The 26326-nt window shown below is 48.4% G+C and overlaps 1 protein-coding gene across 1 annotated transcript in view; it reads right to left on the bottom strand.

The window, feature by feature from the left end:
• The window catches only part of TG (thyroglobulin), a 272355-nt gene that overhangs the window by 220411 nt on the left and 25618 nt on the right, over positions 1 to 26326 (bottom strand). Inside the window, exons 11-20 of the mRNA XM_023223651.2 lie at positions 25962 to 26201; positions 22110 to 22247; positions 21648 to 21725; positions 20984 to 21096; positions 19557 to 19659; positions 18337 to 18537; positions 13129 to 13341; positions 11616 to 11770; positions 6971 to 7127; positions 5238 to 5459 (exon numbers count right to left, since the gene is read on the bottom strand). Coding sequence (XP_023079419.2) covers positions 5238 to 5459; positions 6971 to 7127; positions 11616 to 11770; positions 13129 to 13341; positions 18337 to 18537; positions 19557 to 19659; positions 20984 to 21096; positions 21648 to 21725; positions 22110 to 22247; positions 25962 to 26201 — 1620 coding nt within the window. The remainder of the gene's footprint in view (positions 1 to 5237; positions 5460 to 6970; positions 7128 to 11615; positions 11771 to 13128; positions 13342 to 18336; positions 18538 to 19556; positions 19660 to 20983; positions 21097 to 21647; positions 21726 to 22109; positions 22248 to 25961; positions 26202 to 26326) is intronic.

The following is a 26326-nucleotide window of genomic DNA, read 5'->3' as shown; positions in this document are numbered from 1 at the left end:
GCAGTGAGGTGTCAGAGGTGAGATCTGAACTCCATTCACTCATCTCCAAACCAAAGTCTTTGTTCCTTCCTCCAATCCAGCCACCTCCCTCTGGCAGAGAAGTCAGTACCACTGAGTGGGATGTGCTGAGATGGAGCCAATGTTGATTTAGCAACTACTATCTCTGGTCTGCGTGTGTAGCTGGCATTTCTGAGTAAATCAGAAACTCGAGCCACATCTTGGAAACTGAACAGTGTGTTTTTTGGTCTGCCCAGAGCAATTAATATCCTCCTTCCGAGAGTGGAGTTTCATTACTTCTATGAGTCAAGTTGGTGATGATTATCTCTAGCATTTCAACCCCAGAACTGTGGCCTTTTTTCAAGTGGCCTCCAAATTCACTGCTGAAGGAAAACAAAAGCCTTTCGGCCAGCCTACATTGCCCAGCCTCCAAAAGCCAAGGTGCGGGGAACTAGCAGAAATGAGAGAGCTGGGACTTAACTTCTGCTGCAAACCCCACAGGTCCCAAACTCTTGTCTGAGCTTAGGGAATGCACGCGCTGTTTCCTCCCACTGGTTCTCTCCATCTCTGACGTCAAGTCTTTTCCACCCAAAAGAGCATGTTTCTAAGTCAGAATGAGACCATGGCTGCCTTATTGTCAACCTTCCCTCAGGAGAAGGGGCTCTCTTAAGACCATTGGGCCCACTGCCACCAAAAGGTGCTGACCATCAGTTAAATCCCTTGCAATCACTGGCAAATCCTTTAGCCTCAGACCCCTCCTTCATATTAAGCTGGTGCAAAAGTAATTGTGGTTTTTGCAACTAAAATAAATTGCAAAAACCACAATTACTTTTGCACCAGCCTAATAAAATAAGACAGTTATACCTATTTGAGTTTGAGAGTCTCACAAAGCTTTAGGGTCAAGCCACCCCTCCTGCGAACCCTTGTCCACAAACCCCCCAACAGTGACAGTCACATTTCTGCTGAAGAAAAACATCTGTGAAGAACCGTAAAGGTCCTCCACCCCTTCAGAAGGTGGCTCAGCCCACACCTGGTCCTTTCACTCTCCAACTTAATATCCTTCCATGGTCCCATCTCCAGCCCACTCCCCTTGCTGTGCTCCAAGGCCTCTCCTGGCCTGTCCCTGTCTCTCTGGTCCCACCTCCTGTCACATTCCCCACGCACCCCATTCCCCAGCTGTACAAATTATGAGCACTGTTTCCAAAGAGTCTGCAACTTCTTGACTCCCTGCATTTATACTAATCTTTCTGGAATGTTCTTCCTCACTTTAGCACCCTCAGCACAGGTACACACACACACACGCGCGCGCGCGCGCACACACGAATATGCACTACCTTCTGTCTGCTCTTGCCTAAGCAACGATTCCTCCTCACCTTTCAAGACTTCCACCAGCATTTCCTACCCCAGCACACCTGCCCTGACCACCCTGGCTGGGATGTAACAGGCTTCTTCACAGGATGATCCAGCTGAATACTCACTGACCTCTCCCCAACCAGGCTGTGACTGCCTTGAGAGTGGAGCTTTGTTTTTTGCCTCTCCTTGAGAGTGTAACATGGTATATAATATTTTGAAAGTTTAGATGAATTACAGGAAAGAAGAAAAAAAAGGAAGGAAGGGAAGGAAGGAAGGAAGGAAGGAAGGAAGGAAGGAAGGAAGGAAGGAGAGAGGGAGGGAGGGAAGGAACGAAGCAACGAGGGAGGGAGGGAGGAAGGGAGGGAAGGAAGGAATGAAGGGAGAAAGGAAGGCAAGCAGGCATAATTGGTTCAGGAAAAAAATCCATAGGGAACCAGCTCTATTAGAATAAATTATAGTGAATGAGTGAAAGTTAATATCATCCAGAATGGAATATGAAAAAATATAGATAATTTATCAGTTATTCTCCTTCATAAACTAATCTGCTATGAAGGTTGCTAGCAGGTAATTTCAAGGAGAAGCCATATAGCTGACTTGAGGCAAGAGGGTGAACAAAAGTGACTCCATCAGGGATGCAAACACAGTCTCTGCTCCCTGGCCATCGCCAATTCCCTGGATCAAGGCTACTGTGCCTACATTAGTCACGAGGGATGGACTTTCCTACCGGCCCTCTGAGTCACTGCCCTCCGAGGGGGCCATCCTATTGGCCCTCCCCCAGGATGATACAGAGAAATCTGATTTATTGCCACAGGACAGTGCTCTGCCTTGTAACATCACAGCTGTGTTTTTGAGGGAAAAGTGCCAATAAGAATAGATACAAGAATGAGACGGTGTGATTTCACCAAGAACCTCCTTGTTGAGAAGGGAGATGTGTGAGGCAGAAGACAGAACAAAGAACTTGGAGGCAGACAGAGCTGGATTTAGATCTCAGCACCGCCAATTTTCACAACAAACCATTTGCCAAGAGTTTACTAAGTGCCATGCTCTGCATTATTTCATGCGATCTAAACAGCAATAGATATTACCCCATGCAATAGGTATTATTATCCCTATTTTTCAGAAGATGCCTAGTGAGAATAATGGACTTTCTCCAGGATCCACAATGAGAAAGTGTTGGAGTCAGGACTCGAACCCGAGTCCACCTGACTTCACAGAGCAGTTTCCTAATGCTGTGTAGCACTATAGGCCCCTCGGTTCCTTGTGCATAAGACAGAATTAATAACACCTGAGTCTGGATAGTAAAATGCTAGTAAGGCCACACACATATCAAAAACTCAGTAAGGGACAGGTACTAGAACTGATGCTGAAGAAAATTCAGGGCTTTTGGTGCTGCTTTTGAGACTTCCATTCTGGGTCTTTCCAACCCTTAGGAGTAAGGGGATGGGGCTGTGTGGTGTGATTGACAAGTCCTTTCGAGTCAGTTAAAGGCTGCAGCAGCTGGAAGATGAGTGTAGGTTTATCTAGAGCAGGACTGGCAAACCACAGCCCATGAGCCAAATTCGGCTCACCTTCTGTTTTGGTAAATAAAGTTTTATTGGAGCACAGCCATACATTTCTCCCCACAATGGCTGGGTTGAGTCACTCAGACAGAGACAGTATGGCCCCCAATGCTTAAAACATCGCCATCTGGCCCTTTACAGGAAAGGTTTGCTGAGTCCTGTTCCAGTCCAAGCGTGTCCTGGGCAAGGTCTCCATGCAGTCTCTTCCCTGTGCCCCATCCTGTGACTCCCACAGGGCACCTAGGAAGCCCCATGCCCTGATGCCAGTTGCTGATTCCCAGGCCCTACTCTTTACCCTTCAGGCAAAGTTGAGCTGAGCGGTCCCTCCCATCTCCTTGTTGACAGGAACTGATAATTGAGCTTCCTAGAAGGAACCTTGGGACCAGGTTTCTAGGCCAACCCCTTTATTTTACCTGTGTGTTGTGGAGGATGGAAAGGAAGACACCCAGAGGGGATAGAACTTCCTTGAAGACAGAGTCAACGCAGGTTCTCTGCTTTCCCTTTACCTCCATCTCTGTCTGCAGAGGGCACCCCTGAGGCCAAGGAGCCTCCTGGGGCTGCTTCCAGACCCCCCGTGGTACATCACCTGGGGCAGCTATGAAAGCAGGCTCCTGCAGCCCCTGCTCCCAACATGCACACACACAACATATAAATGTACATGCACACACGTGTGCATACACACAGAGACACATACACATTCATACAGACAGAAACACAAACATACTCACACACATACATATGTACATCACACACATATACACACACCATACACACACACATGCATGCACATGTATGTACATGTGCTCACACACATATACACGCATACACCAACACACATACACACTCACACACTCATACACACACCACACACACATGTTCACCCCTGCTAGTTCAGCATCAGGCATTGAAGCCAAGGGCTTTTCACGAAAAATTCTGTCAACATGGGGGCAGGTGCTTTTTATGTGACTCTCCCTCTTCACAACCCTGTTTCACCCACTCTGAGGTGTCACCATCCACTCCTGCTTCTGTTTCTTGTCCCCTTGGTTTGGGCAGCTCTGACGGAATGGAAAGAAAGATCACAGGCTCTGGTCCCAGAGGACCTGGGCTTACTCACCCTCTATTAAACAGTTAGGTGAGCTAGAGTCCCTCCTCTGTGTCAGCCCCACTCCGGGCACGACAGATGCCCAATCTCATTTAATCTGAACCCCAGCTTCTTTGTCAAATGAGGAAAAGACCTGCCCCCAGGGGTTACTGTGAGAGTTAAATGTTTGTGCAGGTGAATTTGAACTGCTGAATTCTCCATCAATGCTAGTGGGAAGTGGTTGTGTTTCTGTTTTCCGTGTTAGGATTTAGCTGCATCTTAAATCCAATGTGGAATTTACAATTTGGCATAGATTTCAGAAAAGGAAAGGCCATTTGACTTTTGTGTTGCGACCAATATAAATAATTGAAAAAAAATAACTGAGAAACATCTTCTCTTTCTCTAGCTCCATAAAAATGTCTTTCTATCTCAACCCACACAGGAGGAAGGCTTTTCATCAGGAGACCTTTGAATCTTCAGTGGTAGACATGACAAAGGTCCCCCCAAAGATATCCATGTCCCAGTTCTCAGAGTCTGTGAATATGTTAGCTTACATGGCAAAGGGAAATTACTGGTGCAGATGGAATTAAGGTCACTAATTGGCTGACCTCAGAATAAGGTGAGTATCCTGAATCATGCAGCTGTGTGTAGTTCTAAGGTCCTTGGAGGTGAAAGAGAGTCAGAGGAGATGTGACCAGGGAAGAGGGGTCAGAAAGCAAAAACATTGTTGGTTTGATGAGCAAGAAAGGAAGCCACCAGTCAAGATATGTGGACAACCTCAAGAAAGTGGAAAAGGTGAGGAAACAGATTTCCCCAGGGGCCTCCAGGAGTGGTGCGGGCCCTGCCAACAGCTGGGTTTTAGCCCAGTGATGCCTGCATTGTAATTCAAACCTATAGAACTGTAAGACAATACATCTGTATTGTTTTCTGCCACAAAATTTTTGGTCATTTACTATGGCAGCAACAGGAAACTAATACAACTTCCATTAAAGGAATCTGCATCACATTTCTGTTAGGAATGGCCCCCAAACTACTTACAGGCAAGGCAAGAGCAACCCAAGTGAACCTCCATTAGGAACCACTTTCCCTGAGTTTTAAAGCCCTGGGCTGATGAATGCCCATCCATTAACTACATGGATAATTCTCAGCCCTGGATGTCCAGAGTAGCCTCTCTCCAGTGCTGAAGTGGCCTTTCCCAAAGCCTTACACGGCGCCACAGGAGACGTCCAGAGACAGAGTGGACCTACCACATCCCAGTCCGTCCTGACTGGCCTCACTTGTCAAGACTTGGTAGAATCCTTCCAGGCACCCAAACCATGTCCTGGGAGAGGTGCCAAAGTGGTCCCCTTGGAGGAAGCGGATGGTGGTGTCTGCTGGGAATGTCTTGGAATCCAGATGAAGCTGGAAGGAGCCACTCTGGATCAGATCTGTGAAGCGCCCAAGGAGATCCTTGCCCACCAAGGCTCTCTCTGTAAGACACAGGATAAGGTAGAGGTCACCCCCACTGTTCTCTGCAAGGGCCAGGGAGGATCAAGGGGGCAGAGACACCTAGAATATTCAGGCTAAAATGAGACATAGGCATCATGTGGTGTCTCATTTTATAGAGGGAGGAACTGAGGCTCAGAGAAGTGGATGGACTGACTCAAGGTCACCCAGGAGTCAGAAGCACAAGTAGGGACTCCAACCCAGATCTCCTGGCTCCTGCCATTTCTGTGGCACCAATGCAACCTACATTGGCATAGGAGATCACGTCTTCAGTCACTAGTCTAAGGTGCAAGATCCAGATACTCATCCACCTCAACCCTTAACGAGGCACTGAACATCTCTGAGCCTCAGTTTTCCCATCTGAAAAATGGCTTGGGAATGGCTCTCTTTGCACTAGGTGAGGGTCCTAGGAGAGAATGCGTGTGAAGTGGCCACTCAAAAAGAAAGCAAGGACTTGAAGAGGCAACTGGGCCTTCTGCCTCAGTGTTTAGCTAAACACTGAGAGGGCTCCAGCTGTCAAATGATAAGTAGTTCCTAGGAAGAAAGCAGGCGAACACCATGCCAGGAGCTGGGGCAGATCCCTGCACACAGCAAACATTCTGTCTGTAACAAGCTACTGTAGAGCCAGTCCATGGCCTCCAATCTCGCTGCCTCAAGATTGAAACAAGCAATAAACATCTCATGCTTTAGCAGCTCCCAACATACCCATATTATCCAGGCTCCCTTTGGAGAAAGATAGAAGGGGGCCCCTAACTCACAATGCTGGGGCTCCCAGAGAATTCATAATGCTCCTGAATTATTATTTAGAGGATTATTATCCTGAGAACTAGTGAATGATAGAGATGCAATCTCCTTCCTGGCAACATTTTCCAGAAGTTTTTCCTTATAGAACAGAGGGCAAACTCCAGCCAATCCCGCCCCTGGATGTTTAGCTGCCGGATGGTGGAAGAGAAAATGGAGTTGCCTCCCATTCTCTTGCCATAAATGTACAGGCTCTTTCCTACCCTACCAGAAAGCTCAGAGCTGAACATGGCACATGTCCACAGTAGCTATCATAAAATCCATTCTTCTTTTCTCTCTCCTCTGTTGACTCATCCATATCATCACTGCCCTGTTTTAAATGGTACAAGTGGTCTGAAACGCTTTACAATTCAAAGTGGACGAGACATAAGTTAAAAACCAATAAAGACTCCCCCAGCCCACACTGCTGTCCCCTTCACACATTCTGTTTCACCTCTGCACGCAGAAAAATCAAGAGAAGTATCAGAAGATGTTCATGACACAGAACCAGGCTCTTTGTTGACATTATTTAACTCTAGTGAATGATTGGCAAGAACTCTATCGATTACTATATATTTTTAAATAATTAGCTCTCCCTATAATCTTCACAGGAAGACATCATGGGCTTCTTCACTAGCTCCATTTGGCAGATGAGAAAACTGAGACTCAGAAAGGCTGCATGGCTTATTCTAGGTACCACCACATAAAAACATACCAATGTCATGTAAGTCAGGAAGAGAGGCCACTGGGATGTCCTCAAGCCGTGATTTCCATGTAACATTCACTCCTAAATGCTCCCTGGTCAGACATCCCACCTGCACAGAGGAGTTGTCGCAGACAGGAATGGAAACCGGGGTGCCAAAAGTCTTCACCTACAAGAAGACAGACACTTTCAGCTCAAGAACACAGAGTAGGAAGCTAGTTTTGTTGGGTCCACACCAGGAACCAGAACTTGGCTTATGTTACTTCCTTCAATCCTTCTCCAACCCTACTTCAGGGGGTCAAGGAATGTGACCCCCTTTTCCACACCTGAGGAAAACAAGATTCAGAGAAGTTAAATAACCTGCCCTGGTCACATGGTGTACAGAGGTATAAGTGGAGGAAGAGCAGGGCTCCATGCATCCAAAGACCAGTCACCATATTTCACTGGTGAAACAACTTTAGCCAACTCTGCAAATGTCTTCACCATACATACATTCAGTGGGACACCTCTGAACCCCTATAGCATCCACCAGCTCCTCAATGTTGGTTACGCAGCCTGGTCTCTCCTCCCAGCCTAAGTGTGGCTGAGTTGTGCCCCCTGAATGTCTGTGAGTGATGTACTGCAGGCTCCTCAAGGTTGGGGAGAAAGATGGATGGTTGTGAGACCTGTTAGCCCAATGACAGTGCCAGGCTTTGGTCCAGGGTTGAACACAAGCTTCATCTCTCCCTCTTCATATCAGTCTCTTTCAAAGGGTATCTTAGTGCATTTGGATGACTATAATGAAATACCACAGACTGGGTGTCTACAACAGAACTTTATTTCTCATAGTTCTGGAGGCTGAGAAGTCCAAGATCAAGATGCCAGTCATATGTGGTGAAGGTTCTCTTCATAAATGTCTGTCTTCTCACTGTGTTCTCACATGGTGGAAGGGGCAAGGATCTCTCTGGGGTCTCTTTTATAAGGACACTAACCCCATTCATGAGGGCTGCACCCTCATGACCTAACACAAAATCCCCTAATACTATCATGTTGGGGATTATGGTTTGGATATGAATTTCGGGGGGACACAAGAATTCAAAAGATGGCAAAAGGTAAATTCCAAGAAAGTTTATATAAAGCCCAAGGGAAAGTCAGTTTATCAAAACTTGGGTGCCTAGAGAGTGAATGGAGGGTTCCAGAAGGAAAGTGAACTCTGTCACCAATGAGTAATTCAGAGTTGATGTGGCCCTGGCCCTCAGCCTTCACCACAAAAGGCCTCATCTACCTTCTTCAGAATGCAGACAGTGCCCTGAAAGCCAGCCCCGGGGCTCCAATGCATACGAAGCCTGAATGTCAGCATGCCATCCATCCCAACGGCCATGGCACCCAGACCTTACTACGTGCCATACCCAGTGCCACACCCCTGGTGAAAGTGAAAACATGGATGTGGGGTGTTCATATAGTTGTCATTTAATGACAGCCTGCTGTGTGCCAGGGGCTTATTCCCAGAAGTATTCTCAGAAGGCACTGTGGCACGATTTTTGAACATGTTTTATTCATCAGGCCCTGTGTGAAGTGTTTTAAACATATTAGCTAGTTTAATCTCCAAAACAAGTCTATGGAGTTGGGACTCTCATTACCCCACATTCCAGATGGAGAATTTGCCTCTGAGAGACTGAGAAACTGCCTAAGATCCCACAGCCAGTAGGTGGTACAGCCGGGATTCAAAACTCCACTAACAACCTCCTTAGCTCTCAATAAAGGGTAAAGAGAAAAAGTTTTGGATCTGTATGTTATCTCACTTAACCTGACCCTTCAAGGTGGGTTTTCCTAACCCCATTTCACAGATGATTGACTGAGACTTGCCAAGCCTGGGAAAGGCCCAGGTCACACTGGGAGGAGTGCTGGAGCCAAGGTTTGGAGCCAGATCTATCTGACTTGAAAGTCTATGTATCATCTCCTCCTTCTGAAGAATACGACTCCCTTCTTAGAAGCTCTGACCTTAGAAGTTCTCTGTCTCATGGTCATACCCTGACACCTTGTTTAGGAAGCCATTAGGACTAGGTCCCTGCCCAACTTCCTCCTGACCTTATCTCTGTCTTCAGCATGGTCCTCAGCTCTCCAATCCCCTGAATTACAGAACATTTTACTCCTTTCTGCATGGGATTTAATTTCCCCATGTTGAAAACACATGTCTTCAGTCATTCCCTGCATCCAAAACTTAGTCATCCTCAACACCTCCATCTTCCCATGACGCATCACCTACTACCCAGTCCTGTGGGCTCTGTGGTCCTAATATGTCAAGATTCCCGCTGCTTCTCATGTTCTGCACTGCCGCCTGGCCCCAGGCTTCAGTGAGGATCCCTGCTCCTACCTTGAACCCCTCAAAGTCTACCCTCTATACAGTAGCTGAAGAAAAGTGTAAAACTCTAATCATCCTGTCACTTTCTCAACTTCAGTGATGTCCCATCACATGCAGAATAAAACTCACCATCCTAGCCACAGCCAACAAGGCCTTGAGCCATTTTCAACATGCACACCCCAATTTGCAGTTCCCTCTTTTGCTCTGCTCACCCATACTGGTTCCCTCAATTTTATGGCTCACACTAAGTATGTAACCATCACAGAAACTCTGACCTTCTATTTCCTCTGCAGGGGTTCCTCTCCCCCAGAACTCACAGGCCCTCAGCCTTACCTCACTCCCGTCCCTTCCAATAGCACCTCTTGGAGGCCTCTCCCTGACCTTTCTATGTAAAACCCCTCTCATCTCACCATCTTCCCTCTCAAGCAAGGCCCAGCCTGCCTTATTTCCCCTCATAGCTGTTACCTTTACCTGACAGGTACTTGTTTAGTGCCATCTTCCCAAAGAACAAAGAGGTGATCTCGTTCACTGCTGCATCCTGAAGACTCTGTCGCGAACCAAACTCTAGCTAGGCTCCTCTGAGCCCTCTTACTAGACCTCAGCCTTGAACTCAAAAGACTTGAACGAGCACTAACATTGTTTCTAACAGCTCAAGGCCAGACCCCTGGGAAGACCTTAGCCCCTCTTAAAGTGCCTGTCTAGAAAACTTAAGACTGCCAAGAGAATTCACTGTTAGTTCCAGTAAACACTTGAAGATAAGGCCCCTGTCTCCAGCCTCTGTGGGAGGCTGCAATAGTACCAGTTAGTAAACCCAGATGGGTTTTACATGGACTAACTCCCTTTCCTGCTTTTTTTAAATCTTTCGCTTTCCTGATGCTACTGAACCCCCTGTTTACCACCCCCATTCCCTCATTCTCCTTTTAAAATGCCCAGTTACCTCTGCACAAACTGAGGTTGAGTTCAGTTCATGATGAACTCTTTTCTCCACTGCAATAATACATTCCTGATTAAAATCTGTCCTAACCACTCTAACTAGTATTGGCTTTATTTACCTTCAATTATCCTCAGTGCCTAAATATGTGCTTAGCCTGTAATAGGCACTCAAATATCTGTTAAATGTAGGAATGAGTGAACGAATGAATGAATGAACGAATCAATGAATTTGGTCTAGATAGACCGGGACTTATTAAGGGATGAGAAATCTCGGACAACTAACTCACCTTATGTTTAGTTAATTCACTTGTAAATTGAAGGCTACTGATACCCACCAAGCAGGGTGCTGTGATGATTACAGGCAAAGAATGTAGAGCTTCTAGCATGGCACCACAAACACGGCACCCAATAATTAATAGGCATCACTGACACTGTTGTGAGTGTATTTCCTTGAATAAAAGGACAGTCTATTCATGCCTCTGTTTGTTTTAACATCAGTAATCTCTGTGTATTGTTTTGTAAAAAGTGTGTTCTCCAAAATTCTTCTTTTATTTTTTAAATAATTTATATGATACTCAACCCTAATGTTCTCCAAAATTCTTAACATGAGGTCCCAAAAATGAGTTGCTCTGAAGATTTAACAAACTTTGAGCAGAAAAAAATGATTTATTTAACTGAGCAACTTTAAAGACTCCTTCTTTAAACACTTGTGACTTCAAATAACCAAAGCCCTCATGTGTTACACAGCTGAAAAATTCTATTTTGTACGGTGGGATGCCTTTCCAGGTGGCATGCAATATTCTCTTCTTCCTGGGAGGATCCATAATGCCTCCTCTCGGGTTTGTTAAGAAACACATCTAACACTGTGGTGCGCAGAGTATACCGTGAGGTTTTAGCCTTCCTGCCCCATGTTCCCAAGCTCTTTCTCTATGGGTGGTGGAGGTGCTACACAGTGATCACAGCTCTGTGATCAAGTCAGCCAGCCTGGCCCTACCTTCTCCTGGTTGTATGACTCTGGAACAAGTCTTCCAGCTCTCTGGTCTTCATTTTCCTCATATGCACAATAGCAATAATAATAAAGTCCCTATGAGGATTGCATTAGCTAATTAATACCACAGGATGCCCATATTAAGTGCTCAGTAAATGTTTGACATCTTTATGTAGAAAGAATGGCCAATGATGAAATGGGTATGGATTCTGCCTCTGCTGCTATGTAATTAACCTTGGCCAAACTACTTCCCATTTCTGGGTATCAGTTTGCACATTGATAGAATAGTGAGGGTTGAACTCAAACCCTCAGCTTAATGTGAGCCCTCAGGTTTTCTGACATGGTAACCCTGAGTTCAGTCCAAGCCCTCACTGTGGGGAAGGTCAGGCACATACCTGGATCTGGCAGAAGCCGCGGGCAGTCAGCTCATCCAATATGAAAACCTGGAAAGCCTGCAGCAAACCCGCATAGTCAGCACTGCACATCTTGTCCGGCGGGAGCTGGAGCTGAAAGTGCCCTTGGGTCTGGATGGTCTGCCACAGCTGGGGCCCTGCAGGCAAGCACCAGAGGTCAGCAGACAGAGGCAACAGGCCTAAGGAGTTATTTTCTTTATTTAGGTTTTCCCCTGCAAAAATAACCCTTCCTCATTTAGCTGGAAACACACAAGCACTGCCATTTGCATTGTCATTCTGAGTCTAAGTACTTTCCAGCATAACAGCTTGTCTCTGAAATTACTGAGCATCCTCACAGAAAGCTCAGTCCTGCCTCATCCTCCAAACCAGGGTGCTTTACATTTTGGGGTCCTGGACATTCTCCTTGGAAAATCTTCCATGACATATTGCATACAGACAGGGCCACTCTATATGGTTTTTCAGGCTGAGAACAGACATCATAGTTAATGGGAGTGAATGGCATTCTCTAAGGCTGTTCAGTGCACAACCTGAACAATCATGCACAGCAGCTTGCATTCAACTTCAGGAGCTCAAGGTTTGTGCCTCTTTTCCCCAAAGTCCTTTGCTCTAGGGTCAATTGTGACCATCCTGGTCTCGATTTCAGCATAGCCAAAGTGACAGGCCATTGTTTATCCAAATCACATCTTGAATTTTCTGGATGGGCACCCTCTATAGCCCACAGTGCTTTGCAACAAATGTTCTCCTTGACACTCTGGCATCCACCCAGAGCCTTGTGACAGTCCCAGGATCTTGGTCTCCCTCCCAGATTCCTTCACGTTAAGACCTCATGTTAAGAATTCTGGAGAATATTAGGGTTGAAAGTCCCAGGATCTTGGTCTCCCTCCCAGATTCCCTTCCCACTGCACTGGGTGGACAAAGTGCCAGGTCCCAGAGTGGGTTCAGTATGTGACAAGGCAAAGGAAGCTCTGGTCAGAGCACTGGGAAAGAGGGCCGAAACTTACACAGGTTCCAGCAATCAGGATGATGCCCTACTTGGAGCAGAGTCCAGGGCCCCCTGCTAAGCCAGGCATTAGCCCTGGAAGTCAAGGTGGTCTTGGGGAGAGGCCGATGGTGCAGGGTCACTCAGAGGCTGGGAGAGCAGCTCTGAGCATGTCAGCCACCTATACAGCTGTTGGAGCACTGACCTGCCCAGTATTCTTCCTGAATCCAGGACAGCCCAAGAAAGTTGGAAGGATGCCAATTCTCTCAAGGAACAGATGGTTCCAGAGAAGGCACAAAGAAAGCCTAACTCCAGGGGTCGGTCTGTGAAGGACATCTGCTCTTTCTAGAAGAAAATGCTCCATGGGACTCCCTCTCACCTCTTGGTGCCACCTGGCTTACCATGAACATGATACATTCGGGTGGGAAAATGGAGCAACCATGCCTCCACATCTCAGTCCCAGCCCTAGCCCTGAGAGGGAGTGGGGTGCAGGATAGACGCCCTGAGGCCACTCACGTTGGCAGGCCCAGGGCTGAGGCAGCTGTGACTCCCAGCGTCTGCTCTGCAGGCTACATATCAATGGCTCCGTTGGAAACACGCTCCGGGAGCCCTGGCGGCACAGCAATTGGCACTGCTGGATGGCAGCCCCTGTGGGGCCCGAGGCTGTCTCACACAGGATTGTTCCACCAACCACCTCCAGTGTGTTGAACGGCAGCGGACACCGTGGGCCTGGGAGAAGGAAAGTGGAGCCATGGTGGGCACCTGCCCAGCCTCGGGAGGACTGAGCACGCCTGTTTGTGGGCGGCGTCTTCTCACTCACACTGGGCCCTCCTGCTTTCCCCTTCCCTGGACCTGTCAAGCTCTCAGGGCCTGGCCTGGGCCTGCTCCCCTTCCTCTCTGTCCTGCCCTCTACTTGAATGAGCCCATCTGCTCTCAGTCTTAACAGACACTTAAGCATGAATGCCTCGTGTAGCTTCATGTCCAGCTCAGGCATTCTTGAGCTTCTTCTCATCTCTAAAGCCAATTAGTTACCACCTGGTCTCTCCACCTCAAAGCTCACCATCCAGGCCTGAACTTAGTATCTGCTGCCCCTGCCTCAGTGCCCCAGGCACAAGGAGCAGTACCACCAGCCACCCAGCCATCCCAAGCCAGCAACCTGGTGGCCTTCCTGCAGGGTTCATCTCCTCTGTCTTGGTCACGGTTCACACCTGCTCCACATCTCTTCATTCCCACCGCCACCACCCTCATTTAGACATCCTTCATCTTCTGCCTGAACTACCAGCAAACACTCTTTGCCAGGTTTCTGCATTTAGGCCTCACCTCCTGCCTTTCTGCTCCCACGTCCCACCCAGTCCCCGCTGCTGGCAGAGAAATTATGCCAGAGCCGAATATCAGCTCTCAACTCCCTCGTGTGCAGGCTGAGCCAGTCTTCCTCTTCCCTCTCATCTCCTCCAGCTCCCCAATGCCTCCAGGAATATCTATTACTCCCTGAACACATCTCCAAGCCTTCCTTCTGCCTGCTCCTGTCTGGAAGATTCCTTTTTGAACCTCAAATATCAACTCAACACATTCCGTTTTCTAACACTGTGGTGGTTCTCCCAGGCAAACTTAGGTCTTCCTTTTTTTGAATTCCCAGGCCACCGGGTACAGACCTTCCTTTTGTCAATTGTTAGAACCTCTAATCAGTGGCACGCTGGTCACCCCATGGGTTGAGTCCACAGGGAAAAAGAGGGCACCTCTCCTCTGTTCACCCAGGCCAAGGCACACAGCCGCCACAGACACAGCTCAATGAATATGAGTTAAGTAAATGGGAAAATGAGTAAATTAAAGAGCAAAACACTCAGTGTGACAATTTCACACCAATTAGATATTTCGTTCATTATCAGACTCAGGCACAGTCTTTTGACCAGTATATGCCTTAAAATCTGCAGTCTGTAAGGAATATGAGGGTATTCAGGGGCTTCAAAGAGGAAGAATGACCTATTTTGGTCTCCAGAACCAAACCTGGGCTTTTTTGTGATAAGGGCAATGGTCCCTGGCCAAGATTTTGCACTGCGATTTGCAGTGGGCTTCCTGAGTTGTCTTTTACCAAGTCCCGAGTGTAAGTGGGATGGCAAGAGTTCACCTGTGAGCCCTGGACCAGCCTGCAGGCTGTGAATCCTGGCTCTAATATTCGCTAGTTCAGGGTCCTAGAGCAAAAACTACTACAGGATGTGTAGTACGTGGCAGGTACACCATTAAGAGCTCTACTAATATCAGTTCATATAATGTTCCCTACAACCCTATGGGATAGGTCGCATTATCCCTATACAGACGCCAATTCTGAGGTACACGGAGGCTGAATGCCTCTTCTGTGGTCAGATAGCTAGTAAACAGAAAAACCAGGATTTGAACCCCATTATCTCTGCCCCAGAATCCACGTCCTCTACCAGTGTGCTAGATGCATGTGTGTACATAGGTAAGAAGTGGGGCATCAATGAGTGTGTAAGCATCCTTCCCATCTCAGTGAATACAGGTTTCCCCTCTTATCCCACAGGAATGGTCTGCACCTGTGGTTTTTCTGTTATCAATTTTTTTACTCTCCCTTGCCTTTTGGAAGTGGGCCAGTGAGCGATCTGATTTGGCTAGAAAGGGGTTTTCCTCCTGGGGTCACAAACGTCACCTAGGACACTGACGCTTCTCTTACCAGAGCTCCTACCCTCCCCAGCAGACCTGTTTTCCCACAGCCTTATTCCCCATGTCACTGAAATGAAGAGACTCCCTGGTTGTGGAACAACCCAGCTGGCCCCCACAGCCAGGGAGGAGTGGCTAAGGGAGAAGGAAGAAGTACAGAAACCAAAATTAACTGAATACTCACAGTGGGCCCAGCCCCAGAGAGTACACTTCACATCTTTAATTTCATGAAATCCTTCCAAAATTATACCTCTGGGAGCCCTTACTGCTATTTTAGAGACGAGGAAAACAGAGGCTCAAGGGAGCTAAGTGGCTCACCTGGGGACATGTGTTGGTGATTGATTGGACTAGAAGCTAGACCTGCTCGCTCCCACCTGCCATCTTACAAGAGCTTGCAAGCACTGCCTGTCTTCTGTATGCCAGGACTGCCCCAGGGCCTCCCAGGCATTGACTCCATCTTCATAGCAGCTCTTTGGGGCTGGACTGTTATCTGCCATAGATGAGGCCCCTGAAGCCTAGAGAGCTTAACTTTGCCACCCAAAGCCCAACACCAGCAAGTGTTGTGCTCTGAGCTACCAGGCTAATGCCCACCGGAGGCAGGATTTTCCATGAATATGACATTGGATACAGAGAGAGGCAACTTGGTATCTGTGCAAGTCCAGCCCCTAAGTAATACCAGCAAAAATAGTAATAATATGTACTTATTAAGTGTATTAGTAATTCTAGTGCTCAACAGTTTACAGAGATTATCTTAATTAGTGCTAATATTGACTCAAATAGCTACTATTCTCCTGGACACTGACATCCAGAGAGATTAGGGGACCAGCCCAAGGTCACCTGGCAAGTGAGTGGTGGAGCTGCCATTCAAGCCTGTCTGTCTGCCCCCTGCCTCTCCATCACGGTCTGCAGTGAGTCCGCAGGAAGAGGTTTGGGTGTCTCATATTAATGCCATCCTCCCGGTGCACTGAGCATGGTCAGCCTCTGGCCTCAACTCCAGGACCCCAGGACTATTCCACTCTCCTATGTTTAAATGAATGGTGTTTCTTGGTTCCTGATCACATGAACAGGAGCCTGGTCACTTTAACTGGGCAATGTCCCAAGTTACTGACTATATTAAATCGCTCCGCTTTGCCCAAACTCCCTGGCCCTACTGTAGAATTGGAAGAGACCAATGCTGGCTGTCCCACCACCGCCCATCCCGTCTGCACCTGCATGGGGCAGAAGCGGCCTGCCATGCCCGGCAAGAATTAGGAATCTTCCTAGACTTCCAGCCCAATCCCAAAGGCCAGTGGGGTCAGAAGAGTAGGTGAGCACCTACCAAACCCACGATGAAGCCTTTACAAATGTTAGCTCCCCAGTCTTAAAAACAACTCAGCCAATGAAGAACTGCTCCCTTATAAGAAGAGGAGGCCAAAGCTCTTTGTTTGGACATACTTATCTTTTTTCTTTCTTCATTCAAGAAGGTCACTAAATGACCTTCTGGAGCCTTCCTCCTGTCTTCTTCTGAAGCCCTTACAGCTGTACAGCACAGAGTTTCATCAACAAGACTCCGGGTTAAATCCTGGCTGCTCTACTTGCTAACTGTGTGACTTTGGACATTTTCATGAACCTCTCTGAGCCTCAGCTCTGCCATCTGAAAAATGGGGAGATAGGAGACCTCTATCTATTTACTTGCATTGTTGGAAGGCAAAAAATGGGATAAGGGATGTGAAAAGCACCTTTGAACAGGTTATCTGTACACAGGAGCTGTATCATGGAGTCCTACATGGCCAAGCCACATACAGTCTTCCTAAGCGCTAAAGGAGCTGTGCTCCAGACGTGTTCCTGGAGGAGGCCACACCGGTCTGTGTCCTGGGTCTCAGTGTAGACCACTCCTAGACCTGGAAGTTGAATGTTGATTTTGTCTGACTTAAGGTGGACCCTTCACTTCTCTCCTTATTTCAGAAGCACAGGGCGGGCAGTTGCACTCATACATATCCACAGAGCACCTACTGTGTATCCTGCATGGTGATAGCAGCTGAGAGTCAAGATGCAGATGAAGCAGGGCCCCATGCAGAGGGGAGCAAAACAGGACTTGGGGGAAACGGTGTGTGGTAAGAGCCCTGGGCACAGCACAGGTTCAGGGCAGGAGGGAGTACGGACAAAACTGGAAAGCAGCCCCCGCAAAGAGAGTGGAGAGACTCTTCCCTCCCACCCCTGCTTCTGATGCTCCTCCCATCTCTCTACAAGTATCAACCAGAAGTATCACTAGACCTAATTAAATTTCCCTGCAGTTCCAAAATGTTGCTTAGAGATTAGAAAATAAAAATAAAGAAAGAATAAGAACATCAAAAGAAAGGCAACTGCAGCAAACTCAGAATCATTTAGCACAGTATTTTGCAACTCTGCCATACCCACCACCCCAATTTGTAATAAGTATTTTGCAATGTCTCTATTTCCTGCCCTGAAAAGAAATGCACAGATAGTCTAACCCACCTGCTCACATAAATCTAAAAATGACTGTAATGTCCTGTGACTAGAGCAGATTGGAGAAGTAAAAGGTTAAAAATTGGTAACAATATATTTTAATATTTAACAATATAGTTCAACATTCTATATATTGATGGGATGTATATTTCAATATTTGACATTCACTAAATTTTTTAAACTAGAAATAAAAATAAACAAGTCAACACCTCTACAAATTCCTGAAGGGCCCCAGTGAGGATGGAACCATGACACTGAGATCCCGCAACCACGGTCCTTCTCCCCATCTGAGGACATAGAGAATAAGACCCAAAACTCCTGGGCAGGACAGCCCCCAAGCTTCTTGAGGTGCCAGTTCCAGAAGTTCCCTGCCCAGGCTCTTTCTGACTTCAGTTCCCAGAAGGAGCGTCTTCAGGAAGTAGATGTAGGCTTTCACACGAAGGGACTGAACCACAACTCCATCCCTCCTGCGCTTCTTGTCTCCCCTCCCGCCCCCGGCTTCCCAGCTTCTCTAGAACTTCACTCAGTCTGGATCAAAGAACAGATATGCAGGCCTTGTCTTTCCCCCAGGGGGTCATGACTCACTCTCACAGGCGGGCTGGCTCCCGGCCACGCGCGTCTCAGGCACCTCTTCTCCACTGTCCGTGACACACCAGCAGCTGCCCTGGGCCTGGTCGCATTGCACTGGGGAAAAGCCCCCATCCTCTTCCCTGCAGGCTGGGACATAGCCTGGGCCAACTCTCCTGGAGAGGACTCCGCTCTTGAGCACATTGCAGAGGCTTGGGCCTGACACAGAGACAAACCAGATGAGCTGGTGACCCGGTAACCACTCCCTGCTCAGATGTCCAATCACCCTCCCCACCACCCACAGCCACCCTCAGCCCACCTGCCTGCAGGGTCTTCCAGGGATCTGGGGCTGCCTCTCCATCAGGAGGTTGAATGGCAACAAGGCAAAGACTAGGCCTGGCTCAGCTCTGTACCGTCTCCCCTCCACTTCCCGCCCTCAAGTAGCTTGGAGTCTTAAAGGAGAGTTAACAGGTACGTGAGCAGGTACAGTTCTGTGAAATAAAGGCAACAATAGTGCAGTGTAGGAGCCTATAGAGGAAGACAGAGGCCAGCAGAGGCTTCCTGTAAGGACAGATGTGTGGTCTGAGCAAAAATTTGTCAAGTAAGGGGTGGGGAGGGGATAGACGGACATATTGCAGGTGGCACAGCCAGAACGCCTGAAGGCCCAGGTGGAAGAAAGTGTCTTCATTTTTCAAAAGTCTGACCAGAATTTATCACAACTGCCCCCTGAAGCACAACTGATGGAGAAGAAAGAGAAGCCGAAGAAGACACACCAGAGCAAGATGTGTAGGGCCCTCGAGTCATACCGGGGAGCTCGAGCATGGCCCCGAGGATAATGGGAGCATTTATGGTGTTTCAGCAGAAGAGGGACATCTGCATATCATCCTTTGGGGACATCACCTGGGTTTCACTGTGGAAACCAGATTGTAGGGCCACACATCCGCCCAGCCCCCCAAAGCCCTAGGACCCCCTTTGATGGGAACCAATGTTAGTTTGCACTTCTCAGACACAAAGCACAGCCTGTCCCTACCATGTTTGCTTCTCCCAAGAATCTGCAGAAGTGGGGGAATATTGCCCCTATTTCATAGATGAGAAAACTGAGGCATAGTGAGGTCAGCAGCTGTGCCCCCACAGCTATGGAAGAGGCAGAGCTGGGACATGAAGCCAGCTCTTTGGACTCCACGCTCCGTGCCCCATAGAAGAGGTGAGAAGCCATGCTGGGAGGGGCTGCCACTCACACTGGGCACTGCTGTTCGAGCCAGGCAGCAACTCTTCTCCTGATGCAGGGTCTACACACCAGGTGCCAGCCTCCGATGCCTGCAGCCTGGCATACTCTCCTGTCTGAGACAAAGCCAAGGTCATGTCAGTCACTGTGGGCAAGACGCTCTAGTGGTAAACCTGCTGCTGGCAGATGTCAAAAGTGTCCCTTCCAAAACAACAGGTGATGGCTTTTCCACATGGAGAGATGTGGAGGTGGGGAGCGGTGCTCTCCTGTTCCCAGTCCTTTACGTGCATCATTTGATTGATGGCTACAACAGCCTTGTGAGGCATAGACCATGGTTCTCCCACTTTTGGGTGGGAGAAACTGCAGCTCTCTCAGAGAGGGTAAGTGGGGCATCGCCTCGCAGCTGGTGAGTGAGAAGCAGGTCAGGTCCAGGCCCAAACCCATCTAGACCCAAAGCCTAGCCATGCTCCTAGACCAGCCTCACTAATTCCAGAAATGATTTTGACAAGCACTAGAATCTCCACAGGAACTGGCCTTGCAAATCACACCTCAGAGTGCCTCTAAGCTCCGCTCTGGAATCACTTTTCCCACCATTGGACATTGTGGCTTCTCCCTCTCCTCTCTGTGTAAGCATCAGTGCCCAGGAAGAAGCAGAATTGTATTCCAACAGTAGGTGCTTTCCAGCCAAGATAAAAAAAAAAAACTAAATGATATTGACAATTTCTCTATGAAACGATTCTTAAGTGGGTCCATGTTTATAGTACCAAACAATAATAAGGAAACTTTTGCTTAGCACTGTACAGTTTGATGAGTTTCAACACTGCTGTTTCATCTGCTTCTCATCAAGTCCTTGGAAGCTGAGCAGAGTGGGTGGTGGTGTTCCTACCATCCTATTTTAGAAAAAGGACACTGAGGCCCAGAGACTTTCCTCACTTGGCAAGAAAGTGGTTAAGTTCTGGGCATAAATTCTTTCTCTCGGAGCTCTACATCGGTACTTCGCTGAATTATGAGTTGTTACAATCACCCCGAGAGCTGGGGAGGGAAAGAGGCTGGTGTCCTCCGTGTGTGTTGAGAACCTGGGACGCAGTCAGCATAGGGCCTTGGCCAAGATGCCTTTAGGAGAAACATGATAGCATGTTTTGTTTATTTTTCAAAGAGTTCTTATGAAAGATATTTCCTTGGAATCTCCAAACAATCCTAGCATTAGCTAGGACAAAATGTGGCCTGATCTTATGATTAAACAAAACAAACTGGGACACAGAAAAGGTAAGTAAATGGCCCATGGTCACTGAACCAGGTTCTAGCAGGCCCAGACAAACACCCAGGCTGAGAACGCCATGTGAGCTTTTAACTAAGCTGAATGTATTGAACAAAAAGAAAAATCATCTTCGGCCAGCGGGGATAAGTCCCGGCTCCAATCCTGTGCTTCCAGACCCTTACCTCTAGGCAGGCTGGGATGAACAGGTCTTTTGGAGATGGGTTTCCTTGGGATCTAGCCTGTTTCCAACCGGAAATCAACCCACTGGTTCGAGATTTCTCGCAGGTTGTTGGGCCTGTGGGAGACAGAGGTGTTCATGAAGGACTGGTCGTGGGAGCCAAGGGAAAGAGGGGATCCCAGGCTGACCCCAGGTTTCAGGGTCATGGGCCTGGGTGAATGCAGGTGCTCTTCACAGAGAGTTAGAACCTCAGAGGACAAAGACTCATGTGGGACATGCCAGCTTTGAGATGTCAAGTGGACTGTGGATTACATACTGTTGAGCCTCAGGAGAGGGGTTGGGGCTGCAGGTTCAGATGTAAGGTGATTGTTGAAACTACAGGAGTGGCTGAAACTGCCCAGCAGGTGTACAGAGGGGGAGAACCAGGGTTCCTTCAAAAGCCTCAGCTGTTTCCTTCCACCTGCAAAGCTGGGAGCCTTCCAACTAGGAAGGGCCAAGGTCAATGCAAGCTTGCAGGCCTGGAGACTTGGGAAATGCATCCAGCTGCACCCGGGGCCTAGCTGAAGGGCTGAGCCTTGGAGTCTCCAGCAGTTGGGCAACCACAGCTGACTAGGCCAGTGATGCCCACCAACAGGGGTCGAGAGGAGAGCTCTGCTGCCTTCACTTACACTGTGGAATCTGCAGAGAGCGGGTAGTCAGTGAGGCAGGGATGAACCCTCCTTTCTCATCTACACACCAGCAGTGCCCTGGAAAAGAGCCAAGGGGAGGACATTCAGGAATTGCACTAGGGACTTACCCCAGAGTGTCCCATAAACAACTTTCCTTCTTCACTCCCAGCAGTGCAAGCCTGGTCGCCTTCTGTCCCCAGTCTAGACCCCCAGTTGGACATTGTCCACAACCACTCTGATGCCCCCAGCAACCACCCACGTGTCTTTCAGGCCGGTAGAAGGTCTCTGCTCCTGTTACACAGGTGAGATAACTGGAGGCCAGAGAAGCTAAGGAATTTGTCACCAGCTGCTAAGGAGGAACCCAAGAGTCCAGCTCATTTGCCTCCCAGTCTGGGGCTCTGTCCTCTAAAATAAAAAAAAGGGGTGTCACTTGGCCACCTGAAGGTGCCTATCCCTCCTTACCAGTCCCGGTGTGGCACTGCACAGGCTCCCAACTTCCGAACGCATCGCATTGTGGCACGTAGGGGCCCAACCGCAGAAGGGCGGATGCTCCAGCCGAGTCGTCCAGGGAAAAGCGGCGTCTCTGATAGAAGCTTAAGGCTGGAGTCAGGGAAGGAGAAAAGCAGAATATGACCACCTGCTCTGTGTGGGTTCTGTTGCTGAGAACAACCACATATGTCCTGGTTCCAACATAAGGAGGCCTTCTTATTTATTTATTTGATAAACATTTCAACCCACAGTATTACAGAGGCTCCTTGCACAGTAGGCAGACACTCAACAGATTGTCCTTTAAGAATAACACTTAGGCTGCAGCTTGAAAGAATATTATAGTAGACCTCTACAGTAACTTCCATACAGAAACAATTAGGTCAGTGAAATGTCTTCAGGCACATGAGATAATAGTAATAATAGATAGGCTCTATATTCATATGTTAAGTGTGAGGCACTAGCTAAATATATACCTTAGTTAATTTAATCCTCACAGCAATCTAGAAGAAATGTCATATTATCCCATTTAATGGATGAGAAAACTGAGACACAGATGGATAAAGCAACTTAACCAAGGGTTCATAGCCAGAAAGGGGAGGGGTTGGCCTTGGAACACAAGAGGGCAATCAATGTCAGCTACCCTTGTAGGTTTCCCTATCAAACTCCTACAGTTTTTTAACCCCCTTTGAAACTTTGATATCCACAAAAATTATATCAGATGTTCACAGGGGCTCCATGAAGCCAGAACTTTTACCCCAGGTGAGGATACAGAGGCTCAGTGAGGGAGCTTATATGATGAACCACCGACCACCCCACTAACGAAACTGCACCTGCACCCACCCTCAGCTTTGTGCATGGCTTTCCCCACCACCAAGGTAGTACATAGTATACTCATTTATTGTGTTAGCTTTGTCTCCTCTGCACTAGCATTTAAGCTCTTTGGTGCAGAGATTTGTGTTTATTTTGCAAACAGAGGAGTGTCTGGCTCATATTAGGCACTCAAGAAATCACTGATTGGGAAAAAAGAGTGAATGAATGAATGTATGAGGGAGAGAGGAAGAAGCAAGGATGGGCAGCTGGTGGGACACACATCAGCTTGGTCTGGGTCTTACCAGGCCCAGTCTGATTTGCCCCGACCACCACCCTCCTCCTAGGTGGCTATGAACTGTCACCTGAGCCCTTTCTCCACTCCTGCTGGCACTTGGGGCAGGTTGGGTTTCCTCACCAGGATCCTGGAGGGAGAATGGCTACATCTGCAGCAGCACTGTTGGCAGTCACCTGCAGCCCGTTGGGACAGTTCTCCCCACTCCCCACTTTTCAGAAACAGGCTTCAGGGCTCCAGACAGGAGAGCCTGCAGATCCAAGGATGCCACCAACCCACAGTCTCAGAGCCCATCTGGGGACACCAGGACCCACCTCTGAAGCAGCCCGGTAGAGTAGACTGTTCTGGAGTCTGCCAGGCCTCCTTCTGAATCCCAGCACTGCGCCTCCTAACTGTGATCACGAACAAGTTGCCCAACCTCTCTAAGCCTCAGTTTCCTCATCTGTGGACTGGGTCTAACACTCACCTAACAGGGCAACTGTGATATTTACATCAAAGGAGCTGACAGGCATTAAGCACCAAGTGCTTCCCAGACCCAGTTGTGTGCATGTACTCCCGTGGCCTTCGCCACCCTCATTAGGCCCTCAGACATGGCTAACATGTTCTAGTGGTCAAAGGCACTTTGCTCTGGGCCCTCAATCCCCAGACTCTCAGGGAAAAGACCTGGCCTGGTCCTCTATGCTCCCTTCCTCTTTTCTCTACAAGCTCAGACATGCAAAGCTGAGCACGTGGCTACTTGGAGAGGAACTTCTCAGCTCGACTTCTAAAGAAAATGCTGTCGTGCCATTCAATGACTAATATCAACAGCACCAGCGACGTTGCCTCCCCTTTCTTGACATTTCCCTCCCTGACCAAAGCGGTCACAACTGAAGAGGCATCAATCCCACTTCTCTCACTGATTACCTCAAATCCTGTCTTTGTACAAAAATGTAAAACAACAGGGTTCTTCCCAAAAGCAGAAGTCTCCGAGTCTCTGAGGAACAGAGAAAAGCAGTGTCTAGGCATAGGGTGAGGGTAGTGGATGGAAGAGAAAGAAAGAAGGGAGGAAGGAAGCAACAAGGATGGTTAACCACCATCTACTGAGCTCCTGGTAGGTGTCAGGCACTGTGCCATGCACCAGGGATATAGAAAGAATAAGACACAGGGCCTTGTCCTCCAGAAGAGATGTCTAGTGAGAGAGAGAAGCAGGAAACCAAGATGGCACGTGTGAGATTGTCATGTGGTATTAGGAAAACAAAGATCACTGAGACCCAATCCCATTCTGGCAGTAGACACCCTGGAGTGTCTGCTGGAGTGGATGGGAAGGCAGGGAGCTGCCCTCCTGCTGGAGGGATTCTCTTTGACTTGGAGAAGATGTTGTCAGGGGAGGACTGCTTTGCTGTTTGGTGACTCAAGTCTGGAAAGCTAGATAGGGAATCAGCTGAGACTATTTGACAGGGATGTGGATCCTGAGTAAGATTCAAAGACAGATGAATCATTTGTCCTTGTCAAGTTGATGTGGGGTCAGTGAGAAAACTTGGAAGGGACCTGCTCTCCTGCTAGAGCAGCTGTGAGGTCATGGAGGAAGAACAAGGGCTCTAGGATGAGGCAGAGCTAGGCACCGACCTCAGCAATACCTGGAATCTGCCCGGCAGGAAACAGGAGAGCTGAGAGGATGAGCTGGAGGACCAGGTCTCTGGGCTTCCCATCCAGGCCCACTGGTTATCAGTTGTGTGAATTCAGGAAAGTGACTTAACCTCAAACTCCGTTTCCCCATTTGCAAAGAATTGTGGATGGTGATTATACCATCATTCTCCTGGAGCTGTTAGAGGATTAAATGTGAAGATCTGATGATCTACTTAGCACAGTAAGTGCCTGCTCAAAGGTGAGGTTAGAATATTGTTTAGCTGGTCGAGGGCTGTGACTCATGCCTGTAATCCCAGCACTTTGGGAGGCCAGGGCAGACGGATCAATTAAAGTCAGGAGTTCGAGACCAGCCTGGCCAACATGGTGAAATCCCGTCTCTACTAAAAATGTGCAAATATTAGCTGGGCGTGGTGGCGCACACCTGTAGTCCCAGCTACTCGGGTGGATGAGGTGGGAGGATCACTCGAGCCCAGGAGATCGAGGCTGTGGTGAGCTATGATTGTACCACTGCCCCCAGCCTGGGCGACAGAGCAAGACTCCATCTCAAAAAAAAAAAAAAAAATAGAATATTGTTCAGCTGTTATTATAGACCAGAGGACTGCAGGCTCCCTGAGCTTATGCCTCTGTTGCATGCGGGTAGTAATTCCTGCTTTTTGGAGTTACTCTCAGGATCAGATGAGATCAACGTGTCATAGTTCCTCAATATCGAGGCTTCCTCTCCCCTCCCCCTGTGTGGTGTTCCTGAATCCCTGGAAATGGAGGGAAGCTTTGGAGCAGGCCATGGGGATTGTATGAGCATTCAGGGGCTTGGGTCCCTCACATTTTAACAAGAATATTTGGGCTTCGTGGGAGCGGCAGGTGCCATCTGAAACCTGCCCTAGGGTAGATTCGCTGGAGAATTAGGGAGCATTTTAGAGACGGGTGCAGCATTCCAGCTTTGACTGGCGCCCCCAAACCACTTTGCCTTTTCTTCCCATGAACCCACCAGCCTGGGGAAGCCAAACCACAAAGTCCTAAGGATGACTGAGGAGAGACTAATTTAAGCTCCTGTTTTTCCAAAGGGATGCAGTAAGAAAGCTGAACGGCACCGCACTTACTAGACTGAGCCACCAGGCGAACGGCGTAATCACTCCCGCGCAGAAACTGCTCCGCCAAAGCCTCCCGGGGCGGGAAGAGTGGAGGAAGGCCGAGGTCCTCATTCCTCAGCCGGATTCCCTTGGCCACCAGGAAACTCTCCCCCAGAGGGAACCGAGAACTGTTGGAAGCTGAGACAATCTCTTCCGTTTCCCTAATGAACTGCAGTACAAGGAGCTTCGCTTCCTCACAGGAGCCAGGACCTAGGGGAATAAAAATATCCCAGATGGACTCACTCACCACGTGGACCTCCCTCTGACTCCCTTGAAGCATGTGTACCGTCACACACACGCACACACACAACACACACACACATAAACACCCCCCC

This window comes from Piliocolobus tephrosceles, chromosome 7, assembly GCF_002776525.5.
Source record: "Piliocolobus tephrosceles isolate RC106 chromosome 7, ASM277652v3, whole genome shotgun sequence".
Lineage (NCBI taxonomy): Eukaryota > Metazoa > Chordata > Mammalia > Primates > Cercopithecidae > Piliocolobus > Piliocolobus tephrosceles.
The sequence above is the reverse complement of the archived record's forward strand: the minus strand, read 5'-3'. Positions and strand labels throughout refer to the sequence as shown.